Source organism: Ranitomeya variabilis, chromosome 6 (assembly GCF_051348905.1).
Source record: "Ranitomeya variabilis isolate aRanVar5 chromosome 6, aRanVar5.hap1, whole genome shotgun sequence".
In the NCBI taxonomy this organism is placed as follows: Eukaryota; Metazoa; Chordata; class Amphibia; order Anura; family Dendrobatidae; genus Ranitomeya; species Ranitomeya variabilis.
The window spans coordinates 400608629-400628325 of record NC_135237.1 but is presented as its reverse complement, the minus strand read 5'-3'; the positions used below and the strand labels follow the sequence as shown (position 1 = coordinate 400628325).

General features: G+C 45.7%; 1 protein-coding gene across 3 annotated transcripts in view; it reads left to right on the top strand.

Annotated features, from left to right (window-relative positions):
- CEP192 (centrosomal protein 192) overlaps positions 1 to 19697 on the top strand; it is a 241915-nt gene that overhangs the window by 177694 nt on the left and 44524 nt on the right. For all 3 annotated transcript variants that reach the window (XM_077270146.1, XM_077270148.1, XM_077270147.1), the window contains 6 exons: positions 5307 to 5367; positions 5640 to 5782; positions 5936 to 6028; positions 11219 to 11334; positions 11420 to 11599; positions 12483 to 12573. In XM_077270146.1, coding sequence (XP_077126261.1) covers positions 5307 to 5367; positions 5640 to 5782; positions 5936 to 6028; positions 11219 to 11334; positions 11420 to 11599; positions 12483 to 12573 — 684 coding nt within the window. The remainder of the gene's footprint in view (positions 1 to 5306; positions 5368 to 5639; positions 5783 to 5935; positions 6029 to 11218; positions 11335 to 11419; positions 11600 to 12482; positions 12574 to 19697) is intronic.

Sequence of the window (19697 nt, the reverse complement as noted above, 5' to 3'; positions counted from 1 at the left end):
GATTCTTTGATAAGCCACAAGTATGCTTACTACCAGGGTCGGTCTGGGGTGGAAATTGACTCTAGGGGCCCACCCTAGAGCTATATGCGAATACCTGTTAGCCACTATCCCTGTTATAGTGGAGCATCGACTGTGCACATATTGCAGTATAACTGGGTTGTACAATTACGGTAGTTTACATTAAAGGGCTTCTTTGGTTAAAACAAATTATCACCGATCCATGGGCTCTACAGGATAGGTAGTGTTCAGAAACTTCATCAATCTGAAAAATGGGTACGTTTTATCCCCGATAGGACACATCCCCGTTTTAAAATGCGGCGGCAACTGGAATTTCAGACCGGTGCTCCATTCATTCTCTTTGAGGCTTCCAGAAAAAAACAAGAGCAGCGTTAGCAGCCACTATGTGAATTAATTGATCAGTGGTCAAGTCTAGTGATGAGCGAGTATACTCATTGCTCTTGTCACCCCGAGCATGCTCGACTGGTCGGAGTATTTTGGCGTGTTCGGAGATTTAGTTTTCGTCGCTTCAGCTGCATGATTTGCGACTGCTAGACAGCTTGAATACAAGTGTGGAATGCCTGTTTGTTAGGGAATTCCCACATGTATTCAGCCTGTCTACAAGTCGCAAATCATGCAGCTGAGACAACGAAAACTAAATCTCCGAGCACGCCAAAATACTTGGAGATCACCCGAGCATGCTCGAGAAGACCCGGGCATGCTCGAGAAGACCCGAGCAACAATGCTACTCGCTCATCACTAGTCAAGTCGCACATGATGCTCCAATCTAATTGTGATAAAAGTTTCACATTCTGCTGATTGAGTCCAAGTAGTCAGACCCACCCCACCACCATTCAAAATGTGATCACTTATCCTGTGGAGAGGTGATTACTTTATTTCACAGGAGAACCCCTGTAAGTGCATCTCTGCCGCTTTGTTCCAAGTATTTAATCTCTAGTGGAAATAAAGACTCTTCTCCTAATTAAAGGGAAGGTACCGCGTTTGTAGATTATTAATACATCAATGTAGTGTAGTATAACATGCTGTTATAACCAAGTTTTGATTGCATTTGAAACCATTTCATGTGTTATATGAGTTTAAATAAGGCACTGGAGGCGGACATCTTGCTTTCACAGTAGCAGCACGACACTTTCAGTGTCGTCATATGGCAACCCATCGTCATAGGGTCGGCGTCCGTCTGTTATCTCCTATCTGTTGTAATAGAACTGTCACTGTGCCAAGCAGCCACCCCCTCCATTAATTTGGTAGGTTGCGAGCGGCTGCTTCATCGGTTATGCTGCACCTGTGTTTTTTCTACCACATGGGTCCACTGCATCCTGAGAGTGCATTTGTTTGGTGGCCTAGGCAGGTAAGCATCTCTGCCTTGTTTTGCTGTATTTTCTATTTTTGGAGGATCTTTGAATCCTCTTTTTGTGCTTTTGCTGTAATAGAACTGTCACTGCAGTGAACTGGGCACGCCTCTGTGGGCTGCACAATTCACGGAAGTGGGAGTGTTCTGCAGCCATATTCATGGAGCCATCGGCTGTCAACTGTGCTCAATTCTCGTCTTCTGTCACTAAGATCTGCTAACATAAGCAGTACTGCTTCCAGCAGAACAGATCATCGATTGACCAGAGTAAAATGCCGGAGAAAAGCTGGGGCAGAGTATCAGAGACTGCAAAGACATCAAGGAGGAACAGTGTATAGGCCCCGTCACACACAGCGACGCTGCAGCGATACAGACAACGATGCTGATCGCTGCAGCGTCGCTGTTTAGTCGCTGTGTGGTCGCTGGAGAGCTGTCACACAGACAGCTCTCCAGCGACCAACGATGCCGAGGTCCCCTGGTAACCAGGGTAAACATCGGGTTACTAAGCGCAGGGCCGCGCTTAGTAACCCGATGTTTACCATGGTTACCAGTGTAAAATGTAAAATAGCAAACACTACATACTTACATTCGCGTCCCCCGGCGTCTGCTTCCCGCACTGACTGACTGGTACTTGTGACTCGGCAGCGATCTCGCTAGCGACCTCGCTATGTGAGACGGGGCCTTAAGAACAGCATTATCCCAGCAGGAGCTGTCAGCAAGAGCTGTGACTCATTCCTCAGTAAAGATAAGGAGCTGTGGGTCTGCAGTGAACTTGTGGAGGGGGGTGTGATACATGTAGTCTGGGTGAGAGAGACATATGAAGACTGATGGTAGAGAGAGAGAGACAGTAACTACTCGTGATAGCAGATCACAGGGCAGTCACCCACAAAATGGCGCTGCCCTGTGATGCTACTCTTCATTCTGCCCCAGGGATACTAGAACACCCAAAAGGGGAGGGAAATGGTAATGTAAGCAGTTACTGCCGCAATCCAGCTAACAGTAAAGCTGGTAAGTCTTACTATAGCTGCTTGAGGTCTAAAATGGAAAATGCTCCCCCAGTGGTAATTTATATATATTTGTACAAAAATATATAATATTTTTCATATAGAAATGTTTGCAAACATTGCATCAACCCCTTAATGACCGCCAATACGTTTTTTAATCCAGCAGCTGTCGGCTGTACACTATAGCTGACAACTTGCTGCATCAGCCATCATCAGTGTTTGCATCATCCAAATCTGTTTAACCCCTTAGATGCTGCTGTCAATAGTGACTACATCATTATAAATGGTTGACAGTGTGGGGGCTTCCTGTTCATCCCAACTGGTGCCCTCAGATCCTGATTGTGTGGTCCCAATGTTTTCCGTGGCAATTCATATCCAAATAGTCATAGCCAAATAGCAGCCTTAGAGTTTGATGGCTGTTGTAACCTGTTCAGAAGTTGGTGACATTTAGGTGTTAAAAATACACATTTTCATTTCTGTCATGCCACATTGCATTAATTCCTGAAAATCACCTGAAGGCTTAATAAACTACCTGACTGCAGTTGTCAATATGTCAGGGGGTGCTGTTTTTAAAATGGTATAACTTTTGGGGGTTTCCCAATATATAGGACCCCTAAAGGCACTTCAAACATGGATAGGTCCCTAAAAAATACATTTTGTAAATTTCCTTGAAAAAAATGAAATATTTCTGCTACATTTTTAAACCTCCTAAAATGCTAACAAAATAAAGTAACATTTTACAAATGATACCGATTTAAAACAGACAAGAGGGAAATGTTATTTATTAATGTTTTGCTGTGGTGTGACTATCTGGATTAAAGGGATAATCATTCAAAGTTTGAACATTGCTAATTTTTTAACATTTTTCTCAAATTTCTGATTTTTTTTTTTATAAGTAAACACAAAATATATCAACCTAAATTTACCATTGTCATAAAGTATAATGTATCGCGAAAAAACAAACTCAAAATCACTGGGATTGCGTTCCAGAGTTATTACCACATAAAGTGACACTGGTCAGATTTCAAAAATTTGCCTCCGTCACTAAGGGGTTAATTTTAATTACTATATTAAGCTTATTTTCACCAAAAAACAAACTATAAGAAAACTGGTGGCACCTTCCCTTTAATATCCGAGAGAACAAATGACTGGCATACACAACACAATCCACTATTCCAAGACCAATAATGCCACATACAACGGAGGAATACCACCACACCGTGACCAGATCACATAGTGACCAGATCAAATAGTGACCGAATAATAAAACATGCTAAAAACAAATACCGCCATGACGAGACCACAAATTACCACCACATAGTGACCGCATAATAAGAAGAGAATGACAGCAGATGAAAAAAGCTAGTCAAGTGCAATCTTGAGTGCATATATCTGTAACAACACGTCCATCTTGAACTGTCCTCCCACCTCTCTTCGTGCTCTCTCTTCGACCGCTTTCAATCTGGCTTCTGGCCGCATCACTCCACTGAAATTGCCCTAACTAAAATCACCAATGACCTATTAACCACCAAAGCCAAGCGACACTACTCTGCCCTCCTCCTCCTAGACCTGTCCTCTGCCTTTGACACAGTGGACCATTCCCTACTATTACAGAACCTCTCATCTCTTGGCCCTATCTTGGATTTCGTTTTACCTAACAGACCGGACATTCAGTGTCTCCCACTCGCACACCACCTCCTCACCTCGTCCCCTATCTGTCTGAGTCCCGCAAGGTTCAGTCCTAGGGCCTTTGCTCTTCTCCAGGTATACCTTTGGCCTCGGACAGCTCATAGAGTCCCATGGCTTTCATTATCATCTCTATGCCGACGACACACAGATTTGCATCTCTGGACCAGATATCACCACCGTACTAACCAGAATCCCACAATGTCTGTCTATTTTGATCCTTCTCTGCTAGATTTCTAAAGCTTAATATGGACAAAACCAAATTCATCTTCTTTCCCCCATCTTACTTGACTCCCCCAACAGACCTATCCATTAAAGTAAATGGCTGCTCATTCTCCCCCGTCCCACAAGCTCGCTGCCTCGGGTAATCCTTGACACTGATCTCTCCTTCAAACCACATATCCAAGCCCTTTCCACTTCCTGTCGACTTCAACTCAAAAATATTTCCTGGATCCGTACATTCCTAAACCAAAAATCTGCAAAAACCCTAATCCATGCCCTCACCATCTCCCGCCTTGACTACTGCAACCTCCTGTTCTTTGGCCTCCCCTCTAACACTCTCGCACCCCTCCTATCTATTCTAAACTTCTGCTGCCTGACTAGTCCACCTGTCCCTCCGCTATTCCCCAGCCTCTCCCCTCTGTCAATCCTGGCACTGGCTCCCCATTACCCAACGACTCCAGTTCAAAACCCTAACCATGACATACAAAGCCATCCGCAATGTGTCCTCCATACATCTGTGACCTCATCTCCCGCTACTTAACTGCGCGCAACCTCTGATCCTCACAAGATCTTTTTCTATACTCCCCTCTTATCTCCTCTTTCCACCATCGTATACAAGATTTCTCTCGCGTATCACCCCTACTCTGAAACTCTACCCCAACACATCAGACTCTCGCCTACCGTGGAAACCTTCAAAAAGAACCTGAAGACCCACCTCTTCCGACAAGCTTACAGCCTGCAGTAACCACTGATTAACCAAACCGCTGCACGACCAGCTCTACTCTCGCCTACTGTATTCTCACCCATCCCTTGTAGATTGTGAGCCCTCGCGTGCAGGGTCCTCTCTCCTCCTGTACCAGTCGTGACTTGTATTGATTAAGATTATTGTACTTGTTTTTTATTATGTATACCCCTCCTCACATGTTAAGCGCCATGGAATAAATGGCGCTATAATAATAAAAAATAATAATGAGATTTTTTTGTCCCAACATTTTTTCTTAACAATTTCTATGTTTTATTTATTTCAGGAGCCAGAGGTATTTGAGATATGGGTTGTGTTCCATGCACCACAGACCTATAATTCAGCAGGTAGAAATAAATTGCTTAAAATTACATTGTATAGTAAATCTTGGGTTTCCTACATACTGTATCATTAATAGATTTGTTTCCCCCATCTCTTTATGTAATGTGTTGCCATGGAGTCCTAGCGTAACACTTGCAGAAAATACCTGATTTCTTTTCTAGTTGAATATTAAGGTCCAGGCACTTGATCTTCTCAAATCTTACCTTTTTATCTGCCTTTTGTAAGCATTTAAGAATCCGTTCTCACTCACCAACCTAATTTTATACCTTCACAATAGCAAGTTCACTAGGACCGCCTGAAAAATTTATCGCAAGGATTGATGTTGAAGTTGACAGCCCGGGACCTGCTTGCCTATTGAAGAGTATCCCATTGCATGCAAGAGTTGGCTGTGCAAGGATACACGCTCCAAAAGACTTGCAGGTGAGTTTTGATGGTAAAAATTGTGTGGTGGTTTGCTTACATAGACATATTATTTAGTGTATATAAAAAAAATAGATATATTTAGATAGATGTATAAATGGAGAAAGATGTGTGTGTATAATGTATACTTGACAATTATTTTTTCCTACTTAGACCATTGTCTTAAGATGTGGTGTGGGGTCATCAACAAAGCAGCAACTTCCTCTTAAAAATGCAGGAAATATTGCCACATACTTGACAATAAAGGTATGTTCCCTGATAATGTTGGGATAATATTGTATCCTCATATAAATGTAAGAGTTTAAAACTACAGATTAATATTTTGTTAAATGGGTTATTATTATTAAAAATGTAACGGCTTTATTCTAATAATATCAACACATCTGTCTACAAATAGTCTTGTATTGCATATCTGCCATATTCACTTCAGTGGACCTGAGGTGCAATGCCAGACACAACCTGTTGGTAACTCTGGCAGCCATGATTTTCTAATCTTGTACAACCCTTTCTTAAAAGGGTTCTCCCAGTTAATTTTAATCAATAGATCTTGGAATAATAATAAGTTCCACGATTGGATGTGTTTTAAAAAGAAAAAGTTCCTGTGCTGAGATAATCTTATAAATGTGCCCCTGGTACAGTGGTCTGGAAAAAATGTTTGCCCCTTCCTGATTTACTATTCTTTTGTGTGGTTGTCACACTTGAATGTTTCATATCACCAAACAAATTTAAATATTAGGACAAATATAACGTGAGTATACACAAAATGCAGTTTATAAATGAAGGTCTTTATTAAGGTAAAAAGAAATTCAAACCTACAGGGCCTTATGTGGAAAAAGTGATTGCGGTCTGCCAAAAAATTCCAAAGGAGAATGTCCTTTCATCTGTTCGTGACCGCAAGCTGGAGCTCACTTGGGTTATGCAGCAGGATAATGATCCGAAACACCAGCAAATCCACCTCTGAATGGCTTAAGAAAAACAAAGTGAAGACTTTGTAGTGGTCTAGTCAGTCTTGTCCTTAATCCGATTGAGATGCGGTGGCATGACCTTAGAAAGGCGGTTCATGCTTGGAAACCCAATCAACCTGGCTGAATTACAATTCTGCGAAGATTAGTGGGCCAAAATTCCTCCAGAGCATTGTAAAAGACTCATTGCCAGTTAACGCAAATGTTTGATTGCAATTGTTTCTGCAAAGGGTGGCCCAACCAGTTATTAGGTTTCGGGGGCAATCACTGTTTCATACAGGGCACTGTAGGTTTGGATTTCTTTTTTCCTTAATATAAAGACCTTCGTTTATAAACTGCATTTTGTGTTTGCTTGTGTTATCTTTTTTAGTATTTAACTTTGTTTGGTGATCTGAAACATTTAAGTATGACACTTTTTCACATAACTGTGCTGTGTCTGACCGTGCAGAGACATGGTCTGATCATACCACAGCTCCTGGGCAGGGGAGAAAACAAGAGCGTATACAGACAGGACAGCATAGGGTTCCAAATAATTATTTATTTGAGGTAAAACATTGAAGCACATAGCAGGCCTTCAGCCTCAGGCTGGCGTTCATAGGAGACTTAGGGTACCGTCACACAGTGCCATTTTCATCGCTACGACGGCACGATTCATGACGTTCTAGCGATATCGTTACGATATCGTAGTGTCTGACACGCTACTGCGATCCGGAACCCCGCTGAGAATCGTGCGTCGTAGCAGATTGTTTGAAACTTTCTTTCGTCGTCTAGTGTCCCGCTGTGGCGGCATGATTGCATCGTGTGACACAGGTTGTATACGATGTGCGCACAGTAACCAACGGCTTCTACATCGCAAATACGTCATAAAATTATCGCTCCAGCGCCGTGTATTGCAACGTGTGACCGCAGTCTACGACGCTGGAGCGATAATCATACGACGCTGCAACGTCACGAATCGTGCCGTCGTAGCGATGAAAATGGCACTGTGTGACGGTACCCTTACAATCATAGGCTCTGGGGTCTTCTGCACGCTGAGACTGACAACGGCATTTAACATGGTAACAGCGGCATGTGGATCTCTGCCTCAAATTCAGGAAGACTACCTTGGCTGTACCTGTGCGTCCAAGTTCGTGAAGAGGTTACATGTCGAAGTAAAGTGAAATGGGTTTAAGACTAAATTGTGATTTGTGAATTCACATGTGAGATTAATAATAAATCATATATACATAATGGTGAAAATTAAAACGATACGGTACCAGGAAAACACCAAGTCCCTGGATGAAGCTTTCCACAATGAAACGTGGGTCGAGTGTGGTGGGCCCCTGGCTTGTGGCTCTTACTAGGTAATTATAATTACGGTATATTATTGTCTATACATTGTGGGTTTGTTTCATACTATCTCATGTGAAGTTTGTCTCTGCTCCGCCCATGGTGTTTTCCTGGTACCATATCTTTTTACTTTTCACTGTTATGTATATATGATTTATTTCTTAATCTTACACTGTTTAATAGTATTTGATGTGGTGGTCTACTCCATGGAATGAGCTTGTGTATTAAATATTAATAGCATTTGTTTGCATATGTACTTACTAAGATATTACATGATAGTCTGTGTGCACTTTATATCATGAAACTTTGTTACCCCCCCTTTGTTTTGATATATATATATATATATATATATATATATATATATATATATATATATATATATATATGCTATTGAACCCGTTCTACGCCCGGGTGGCGAGCATTTATATTGGTATATGGTCTCCATCCTGGTATGTGTTGCTTCCATCCTTCGCCCTAATCTTGTCATGTGCTGCTACCATTTTGCGCCCCCATCCTGTTTTGTGTGCCTCCATCTTGTGATGTGCTACTGTCTTCCTGAGCACTCCTCCTGTCACATGCTCCCATCCTGTACCCCAATCCTGTCATGTGGTGGTCCCATCCTGTACCCCAATCCTGTCATGTGGTGCTCCCATACTCCACCCCAATCCTGTCATGTGCTGCTACCATCATGCACCCCCATCCTGTTATGTGCTACTATCTTCCTGAGCCCTCATCCTGTCATGTGCTCCTATCCTGCGCCCCCATGCTGTCATGTGGTGCTTCCATCCTGCACCCCCATGCTGTCATGTGCTGCTCCCATCCTGCGCCCTCATCCTGTCATGTAGTGCTTGCATCCTGCACCCACATGCTGTCATGTGCTGCTCCCATCCTGAGCCCCATCCTTTCATGTGCTGCTCTCATCCTGCGCCCCCATCCTGTCACGTGCTGCTCCCATCCTGCGCCCTTATCCTGCCATGTGCTGCTCCTATCTTGTGCCCCCATCCTGTCATGTGCTGCTCCCATCCTGTCGTGTGCTGCTGCCATCCTGCTCCCCCGTTGTCATGTGCTGCTGCCATCCTGTGCCCCCATGCTGTCATGCGCTGCTCCCATCTTGAGCCCCCATTCTGTCATGTGCTGCACCCATCCTGCGCCTCCATTCTGTCATTTGCTGCTCCCAACCTGCGCCCCCATCCTGTCATGTGCTGCTTCCATCCTGCGCCCTCATCCTGTCATGTAGTGCTTGCATCCTGCACCCACATGCTGTCATGTGCTGCTCCCATCCTGAGCCTCCATTTTGGTTATGTGCTGCTCCCATCCTGCGCCCCATCCTTTCATGTGCTGCTCTCATCCTGCGCCCCCATCCTGTCACGTGCTGCTCCCATCCTGCACCCTTATCCTGCCATGTGCTGCTCCTATCTTGTGCCCCCATCCTGTCATGTGCTGCTCCCATCCTGTCGTGTGCTGCTGCTATCCTGCTCCCCCGTTCTGTCATGTGCTGCTGCCATCCTGTGCCCCCATGCTGTCATGCGCTGCTCCCATCTTGAGCCCCCATTCTGTCATGTGCTGCACCCATCCTGCGCCTCCATTCTGTCATTTGCTGCTCCCATCCTGTCATGTGCTGCTTCCATCCTGCACCCCCGTTCTGTCATGTGCTGCTGCCATCCTGCACCCCTGTTCTGTCATGTGCTGCCCTATTCTGTCATGTGCTGCTCCCATCCTGCGCCACAGTTCTGTAATGTGCTGCTCCCATCCATATGCCCCATACGCTGCTCCATTATGGTTGATGGTCCCCATAAGATGCTCCATAGTATATGCCTCATATGCTGCTCCATTATGGTTGATGGCCCCCATAAGATGCTCCATAGTATATGCCTCATATGCTGCTCCATTATGGTTGATGGCCCCCATAAGATGCTCCATAGTATTATATGCCCTGTATGCTGATCCATTATGGTTGATGGCCCCCATAAGATGCTTCATAGTATTATATGCCTGATATGCTGCTCCATTATGGTTGATGGCCCCCATAAGATGCTCCATAGTATTATATGCCCTGTATGCTGCTCCATTATGGTTGATGGCCCCCATAAGATGCTCCATAGTATATGCCTCATATGCTGCTCCGTTATGGTTGATGGCCCCCATAAGATGCCCCATAGGATTATATGCCCTGTATGCTAGTGCAATATAAAAAAATAAATAAATAACATACTCACCTATCGTCGCTGGGCGCCGAGTGCTGGGGGGCCTGAGCAGGCGGGGACACCGGCACGCTGTGGGGGTCAGGTGCCGGAGTCGCCGCTGGCTCAGGCCCCCGGCACTTGCTATAGTCACCTGGCCCTGATCCAGTGCTGCGTGCCGCTCCGTCTTCCGGGTCCTCTGCCTGTGACTGTTCACAGAGGGCGGCGCGCATTAAGCGCGTCATCGCGCCCTCTGAACTGAACGTCACAGGCAGAGGATGTGGAGGACGGAGCGGCGAGCATCGGTGGAACGGGGGACAGGTGAATATAGCATACTCGCCCTCCTGGCACGTCCCTGCTTCTCCGTTGGAGATCGCGGTGTGCTTTCAGTGCTTACACATACCGCGATCTCCTGGGAGCGTCACTCTGTGGGGTCCAGACTGCGCCGGCGCTTGCGCAGTCTATAAAGGCTTCGGACAGAGTGACGCTCCCAGCGTTATATTATAGATATATAATATATTCTATGCCACTTTAAGCCATACCCACCCCTTTCCTGTGTTTTGGTTTCTCTTCCCCATTAGTCTTTTCGTTTATGCTTTTATAAAGCCATGTGGTTTCTTTTATATTTTATTGTAATAATATTCATTTGTTTTAAAATGTATTATATTGAAGTGTCATTGTTGGAGTTGTTGTCAAATTTTGGACTGCCAATCCTATTATTGGGAGTGAGATGAGCCGACGCCAGAGGAGTTTGGAAGTGGCTTTCTTAAAGGGAACCTGAAGAAGCTGCTTTGTGCAACACCCGTAATGGGGGAAATCCTGCAAATTACTGCAGATGCAAGTTAAGCTAATCTTGGCACACTTGACTCCATATCTGTGAACTTGGCCTTGTGGCCTCTTATATAACTTTTGGCATAGGCAATAATTGCCATTTGTAGAGGCCTTATATTTTCTTCCTTCTTCAGTGTACAAATGTAGAGAGCGGTTTCACTGTGGACCCAGAAGAATTATTTCTTTCCCCTGAAGAAGAACAAGAAGTTGCTGTGAAGTTCACTCCACAGTCTTCTAAATCTAGTCAGAGGTATGTACACTATATTCCACATTGAGTTGTGCTGGTGTCTGTGATTTTTTAAGACATAACGGCTTTTTAAATTTATCTTTCACAGTTCTTTGAAAATAATTGTGCAGCCTTCAGGACCCCAGTATGAAGTCACATTGATCGGAGAAGGTGACCTACCAGTAACCAAGAATTCTGCCACTCCAGCACTGAATAATTCGGATGTCCCCCCTATTCTTTCCAATAGGCAATTCATATCTTGGGGAGGTGTTGCCATTGGAAGAGCCATGTAAGTGTTCTTTTCATCAATACTTTACTCCGCTTTTCCTGACATGTATATTTTGCAACTACTATTGCTAGCTCAGACAATGGCTCACATTAGTCTATAACCCATCTTGGAGATTAGTATTATCTTCCTCTTCAGGTGCAGTGTTGTGAAGGTTGGTTTGATACTTGCATCTGCTTTGCCCTCATTATGCTTAGAATGATCTGCTGTAAACTGCTTTATGGTTCCATTTACAAGTGTAATAGGGGAAATCTGTTTTCTGTTGTAAGAGTCTTAAATTGATTCACCATATTTGTCATAATTTACTACTTTTTTGTTCTATTTCCACTGCTCATGGCACTTTTCTACATGTTGATGGAGCTTAATGGGAGCATCGGTCATGTTCAGCCTAAAAAACTTATTTGAATTTACTCCAGAAATTTGCTTAAATGTCTACGCCAGTCAATAATACTCAAGCAACTAAAGGAAAAAACAACAAACTGGTCTTAATAGATTTTGACCATCGTCTCCAAGTTTATTAAAAAAAATCCTAAACATTTTTTTTAAATTACATTCACTAAGCATGAAGTCCAATGATACATGAGGTTTAACACTTTATTTAAGACAATATTGCATTGTTTTCCCCAATTAATCCCACTTGGAATTGTTCACAGTTTTCATGTTATGGGAACATTAATGATGTAATTCAAAGCTACACTCATCCCTTAAAAAAGAAAAAAAACATGCTTCATACAGCTATACCGACCTAAAAATATAAAATAAATGGTTGCTCTTGGGGGAAAAAAAGAGAAATTAACAAAAAATTACATAGTTCTGAAGGGGATGATGATTTGCTTCTTGCAATAAACTTACCGTGTTTTTAAAGAATTTCATTTTTATTTCTCAGACTGCAGAAGTTAACGCTAAGGAACATGTCGACAATTTCAAGCCAGCATCTGCGCCTTTTAATAAGAGGTCAAGATCAAGACTGCTTTCAGGTATACGAAGTTGCATTTATATAGTTTTAGTAGTTAGGTTCCAGAGTGACTCCTCTCTCTTTTAGTTAGCAAATCCAACTAGGCCATTTTGTAGTGCTCATTCTCAATTTGATGATGATAAAACCTAAATAATGTATAGTGAAGTGCTGTTTATTAACATTCAGTTCATGATTTTAAAGATGTATTCTTCTCCTCACTAAATGAGCTTTTATAGTTTCTAGCCAAAGCCTTGAAGCGTTTACACCAAAACTTAGAGGATTGTGTAGACTAACAGCTGATGGTGTGAGTGTATCCAGAGTATGCATATTTTAGCCCCTTTATAGTTGTAAGTGTATGGACACTATTTCTAATATGGATCCTAAAATGATAAGGAATGGAAACAAAGCGTTAACAAATGTTAAGTTGCTTGTAATAAGGATGTTGGCAAAATATGGTTGGTTCTGTCCTCTTTGGAATTGAGTCCCAAGTAGTATACTCTGTTTTTATTATATATTTATTATATTTTATTATATATTTTTTTTTTCCACATCATTTTACGTGTATTAATAATTAGGACATGAGCTAGAGTGATCGATGATTATATAAGTAATTCTTGTAATTCTTCAGAATGTGCCTTTAATTATCATTACAGTTTGCTTTCAAACTGTGACCGTAGTGTGCCATTTTTATTTTTTTTTCAGTAGGGTGCCTCTAGATAGATAAAATATTCTCATTTGTTTCTTCTGGAACAGTAGTCACAACACTTTAAAGGGATTCGGTCACCGGGTTTCTGCTATTTAATGAGAGCAGCATAATTGAGAGACAAGAGAACCTGATACCAACTACCGTATTTCGCGGACTATAAGACGCACCGGACCATAAGGCGCACCCCAAATTTGGGGTGAAAATTGCAGAAAAAAAGATTTTTTATAAGATGGGGGTCCGTCTTATTGTCCGAATTTACAGTATCTTACCTGAAGGCTGGCGGTGGCAGAGCAGGGTCATAGGAGGCATGGTGTCGGCAGAGGTGGGGTGATGCGGTACGGCGTGCACCTGAGCAGGGTCCCTTCCTGCTTAGGTGGGCGACGCCACGGCCTGGTGTCCATGGGAGGGTTGCAGCACTGGTTACCGGCGGAGGTGCTGGGATGAGGAGGTGCTGGGATGAGGAGGTGCTGGGATGAGGAGGTGCTGGGATGAGGAGGTGCTGGGATGAGGAGGTGCTGGGATGAGGAGGTGCTGGGATCAGGAGGTGCTGGGATCAGGAGGTGCTGGGATCAGGAGGCGCAGTGACAGGTATGGTGTGAGAGGGTCCCTTTCCCCGGTGAGGTGATGCAGCAGCCCGGTAAGGAGCAGAGCCGGGTGAATGCTGCTGTTATCGGTGGTGGCGGCCATCTTCCGGGGGCCGCGCGAGCGCAGATGAAGCGCTCTGCTTCCCGGGGCTTCAGGAAAATGGCCGCGGGAGGCCGCGCGTGCGCAGATGGAGATCGCGCGGCCATTTTCCTGAAGCTAAGAACTTCAGAAAAATGGCCGCCGCGATCCCCATCTGCGCACGCGCGGCATCCCGCGGCCATTTTCCTGAAGCCCCGGGAAGCAGAGCGCTTCATTTGCGCACGCGCGGCCCCCGGAAGATGGCCGCCACCACCGATGACAACCGGATTCACCCGGCTCTGCTCCTTACCGGGCTGCTGCATCACCTCACCGGGGAAAGGGACCCCGCTCACTGCGCCTCCTCATCTCCGCACGTCTGCCGCCGCACCTCTGCCACCGCACCTCTGCCGCCACGGGTAAGCCTGCATTTCGACTATTAGACGCACCCCCCATTTTCCCCCCTTTTTTGGGGGGGAAAAAGTGCGTCTTGTAGTCCGAAAAATACGGTATGTCACTTACTGGACTGTGTAGTGTTTTTATATATCTATTTTTTTTTTAAATAAAATCATTGTTTCTCCAGTCACCTTCCACGACAGTCACCTTGGAGGATGTCTCCCCGCCCTAATGGGGGACAGGAAACACAAAGAGGTTAAATACCCTCCCCTTCCTGCTATCTCCAGTGTTTTTCCTGTCCCCCAGTGGGGCATGAAGAGGTCTGTCAGATGCGGCCGGCGAGCAGAGCCCTAGGAAAGCGTTACCTTAAGCTGGGCAGCCGAGGTCGTGGGTTTCTCCTCTCCTCCGGGTGGCTGCTCCCATCTCTATGTCCCATGTGACTCGGGACCCCCTTCCCGCGCCTCTCCGGAAGGTAAAGCGGGGCGGTGATGTGCAGCCGGGGTCCTCCCTGAGCTCCCCGGCGTCGTCCTCATGTGGCGGCTGGGTCCGGAGTCCGCGTGCACCAGATGTGACGTCAGTTCGCGCACCGGAAGTGATGTCGCGTACACTTCTGGTTGTCGCTGACCAGGGCGCCCATGCTGAAACCCACGTGCTATGGCGGTCTGGGGCTCCGGTGCCTTCGCCACTTCTTCTTGGGTCGTTCCTGGGATCCTCCCTGCGGATCATGGGAGGAGGAGCACACAAATGACGCTGGACCTCGATGTCTTCATATCCTGGTTGGGAGCCTCCAGGTAAGACGCAGAGTCTGTCTTGTGTGACTGGTGACAGGTCTGACCGTGGACAGCGAGAAACCTACTGCTGCAGATCCCAGCTTTCACCCTCCTACCGTGAGTAACAGGGCTGATCCCTTTCTATCCGGGCTAATACCTATGGGTCACTTAGTATACCTTCTCTCTCTTTTAGGGAGAAAAGGTCTCTGCCCCAAAGAGAAAACCCAGCCGAAAGTGTGGGGTTTGTGGTTCCAGGCTCCCGTCAGCTTACAAGAAGACCTTATGCCAACCTTGCACGGACGACATATTACGTGCCTAGCAGCCCTCTCTCCTCGACAGTATTAAGACACTTATCAAGCAGGAGGTGCAAACCTCCATGGCAGCTTTCTCCCAGCCTCCAGTGCCGCATCTCCCTCCCCCTAAAAAGAGGAAAATGGCACCGGCTGAAACTGACTCTGACTCAGGTGAAATCCATGCCTCAGGGTCAGAAGATATTTGGGAAAATGAGGGCTCCACATCCACGCAGGGGCCTGATAATAAGAAATACGATTTCTCTTCCAAGGATATGGAAGAGTTAATTTCCATAGTGAGAAACACCATGGGGGTGGAGGAAGTAAAGGTGAAACACTCAGTTCAGGACGAGATGTTTGGGGGGCTGAAACCCAGAAGCAAGAAGGGGTTTCTTGTGCATGAAAATGTCCAAAACCTTATTTTTCATGAATGGTCTTCCCCAGAGAAGGGATTTAGCGTACCCTTGGAATTAAAGAACCGCTTTCCCCTTGAAGGTGATAGTTCTATTTGGGAAGTCCCTAGGGTGGACGTCCAGGTCTCTAAAATAACCAAGAAGACGTCCCTCGAGGATTCTTCCCAATTAAAAGATCCTATGGATCGGAAAATAGTCACCTGAAAAAATCATGGGAATCCTCTACCAACCTGATTAAAACAAATAATGCTTCTACTTGCGTCGCCAGATTCCTTTTTCTCTGGCCTCGCAAATTGGAAGAACACCTCTCTCAGGGGTCTTCCAGAGAAGAGATTCTGGACTCCCTACCCCTTCTCCAAAAGGCAACGGGCTTTTTAGCCGATGCTTCAGGAGAGTCGGTTCGGGTGGCAGCAAGATCCTTAGTCCTCTCTAATTCTGCTAGGAGAGCCCTTTGGCTAAAATCGTGGGGTGGGGACATCACCTCTAAGACTAAGCTCTGTGGCATCCCCTTCCAGGGACACCATGTGTTTGGCCCAATCTTGGATGATATCCTTGAAAAAGCTTTGTACAAGAAGAAATCGCTGCCCGAGCAGAAGTTTGCTAGCAAGCAGCTTTTTCGTCCCCCTCGTGAACAGTCCTCCCAGAAGGAGTTCAGGGGAAAGGGTGAAACTGGACGATGGAGCTACCCAAAGGGGGAAAGAGGCAGGAACATCCTTGTCCCTCAACAACAGCAGACCCCGGACAAACAGTGACTCTCCGGTGGGGGGCCGACTCTCGGACTTTCTTGCCCAAAGGCAGTCCATATCCACAAACCAGTGGATCCTCCATACCATACAATTTGGGCTCAAGTTGGAGTTCGAGATTACCCCGTTACAGACTCCAGACGTCCAAAATTCCTTCCTGCTACAAATACAAGAGCAAGTGCGAGAAAAAGTAATTTCTCAGGTACCCCATCAGGAGATAGGCAGAGGCCATTACTCTCGCCTATTCCTCATTAGAAAACCCTCTGGAAAATGCAGGGTCATCATAAATTGAAAACCCCTAAACCAGTTCATCAAATACCGGTGGTTCAAGATGGAGTCGATCAAGACGGCAAACCCTCTGATTGGACAAGACTGGGTGATGGCTACGATAGACCTGAGGAACGCTTACTACCATGTCCCGATCCATCCGGAGAAGTTTCTCAGGTTCGCAGTCTCCCACGACCAAGGGATCACCAATTTCCAATTCAACATGCTACCATTCGGCGTCTCCTCAACACCAAGAGTGTTTTCAAAAATCATGAGGAAAGCAGTTATCTTCATCCGTCTCCAGAGAATATGCGTCGTGCCATATTTAGACGACTTCCTCATAATCGCTCCCGCGGCTGAACCAGGACGTGTCAAAAACTCTGGAGATCATCGAATCCCTAGGCTGGATCCCAAACCTTCAGAAGTCAGACCTCCACCCTTCTCCAAGGAAGAAATTCCTGGGGATTCTCTTAGACTCGAAGAAGAGGACATCCTTCCTTCCCGAGGATCGTCAGCACGACCTTCGCCAGAAAATCTCCAAGTTCAAACAACTGAGGTCACCAACCCTAAGAGAGTCCATGTCCATTCTGGGATCCCTGACTTCATGTATTCAAGCAGTGTCCTGGGCTCAGGTGCACACTCGAACCCTCCAATCCCACGTCCTTCTATACTCGCGAAGGTATCACAACGTGCTGTCCAGGAAAATTCTGCTTCCGGAACATGTGAAGTCGGCTCTCTCCTGGTGGTTGAATTGCCGAAACCTGCGGCGGGGGGTGAGCTGGGATCAGCTCCCCCTAAAAATACTTTGTACAGACGCCAGCCGAAGAGGTTGGGGAGCTGTGGTGGAGGAAACATGTTTTCAGGGACTATGGTCCCTGGACATAAGATCCAGATCCTCAAATCTGAGAGAATTAAAGGCAGTAGAGGAAGCACTGATAGCTGCCTCATCTCTAATCCAAAATCATCATGTTCGGGTCTACTCCGACACCGTGACGATGGTAGCCTACCTTCGACATCAAGGGGGCACGAAGTATACCAGCTTGAAACTAATCGTGGAAAGGATATTCTTCTGGGCAGAGAAGCACCTGTTGTCTATCTCGGCAGTGCATCTCAAAGGTTCAGACAATATCCAGGCGGACTTCCTGAGCAGGAGGGATGTCCATCCGGGAGAATGGTGCCTGAACCAAGCAGTCTTCCTATCCCTGACCACGAGATGGGGGAGCCCAGAGGTCGATTTATTTGCAAATGCTCAGAATGCAAAAACAAAAACTTTTTTCTCCCACAGTCCATATTTTGGAGCTCTGGGGATAGATGCTTTCGCCCATCCATGGAATTTCAACTTGGCCTACGCCTTCTCACCTATCCCTATGTTGGCAAAGACGCTGCAGAAGATCCAGGTCCCAACGACTCTAATTGCTCCAATGTGGCCAGGGTGCAGCTGGTACAGTGCATTGATGGACATGGCATTAGAAGGTCCCTTACTTCTACCCCAAATGACCGACCTCCTTTGTCAGGGTCCCCTACGTTATCCAGACCTTTACAGACTGAACCTAGCGGCTTGGTTACTGAAGCCAGCATCCTAAAAGCCAGAGGTCTCTCGGACAGGGTAATCCAAACTCTTCAAAAGAGTAGAAAACCAGTGACGAATGCCATCTATGGCAAAGTATGGAAAAAGTTTTCTTCCTGGTGCCTTGCCAACGTCCCTGATCCCTTCCACCCCAACATTGCTCAGGTCCTAGACTTCCTACAGAAAGGGTTAGATCTAGGTCTTTCCCCAAGCACTCTGAAGGTTCAGATTTCTGCCCTTAGTTCCTTTTTTGACCAGGACCTGGCGGGGCACCGCTGGATCAAACGATTTATGATCTCTGCAAGCAGAATACGTCCTAGACTCCCTAGCCGGGTTCCCCCTGGGATCTAAATTTAGTACTCAACAGTCTAACCCAGGTTCCTTTTGAACCCTTGTCCTCAATATCTTTGAAAACCCTGACACTTAAGATGGTTTTTCTGGTGGCAATTACCACGGCTAGACGCATAGGAGAATTGCAGGCCCTTTCAATACAAGAACCCTACCTATCTGTAAACTCTGATAGTATAGTTTTGCGTTTAGATCCCTCCTAAGGTTGCCTCAGACTTCCATAGGAGTCAAGATATTGTGTTGCCCTCATTTTGCCCAAATCCTTCCAATGCGAAGGAAGGAAACTTCACACGCTGGATGTCCGCAGAGTGGTCCTCCATTACCTGGAACAAACCAAGGCTTGGAGGGTTGACCAGAATCTTTTTATTCAATTTTCAGGCCAGAATAAAGGAAAGAAAGCGGCTAAAAGCACAATTGCAAACTGGATCAAACAGGCCATTTGTCTAGCATATTCGATAAGAGCTCCCTAAAGGCTCACTCCACTCGGTCGGTTTCTACATCATGGGCAGCAAGAGGGAACGCTTCATCTGAACAGATATGCAGAGCCGCTACATGGTCTTCTGTGCATACCTTCACCAGACATTATAGACTGAATTTTGACAGGGATCTAACATTTGGCAGACGAGTTCTGCAAGCTGTGGTCCCTCCTTAAAGAAATCAGTGTTGGTATAACTCCAAGGTGACTGTCGTGGAAGGTGACTGGAGAAAATAGAATTAGACTTACCGGTAATTCGGTTTCTAGGAACCTTCCACGACTGCACTAATTTCCCTCCCTACCTGATATTCTTATGGGGACAATTCCTGCACTTGAGTGGTAACTATTCATGCTTGTGTGTCTAGAAAAAACACTGGGGATAGCAGGAAGGGGAGGGTATTTAACCTCTTTGTGTTTCCTGTCCCCCATTAGGGCGGGGAGACATCCTCCAAGGTGACTGTCGTGGAAGGTTCCTAGAAACCGAATTACCGGTAAGTCTAATTCTATTTTC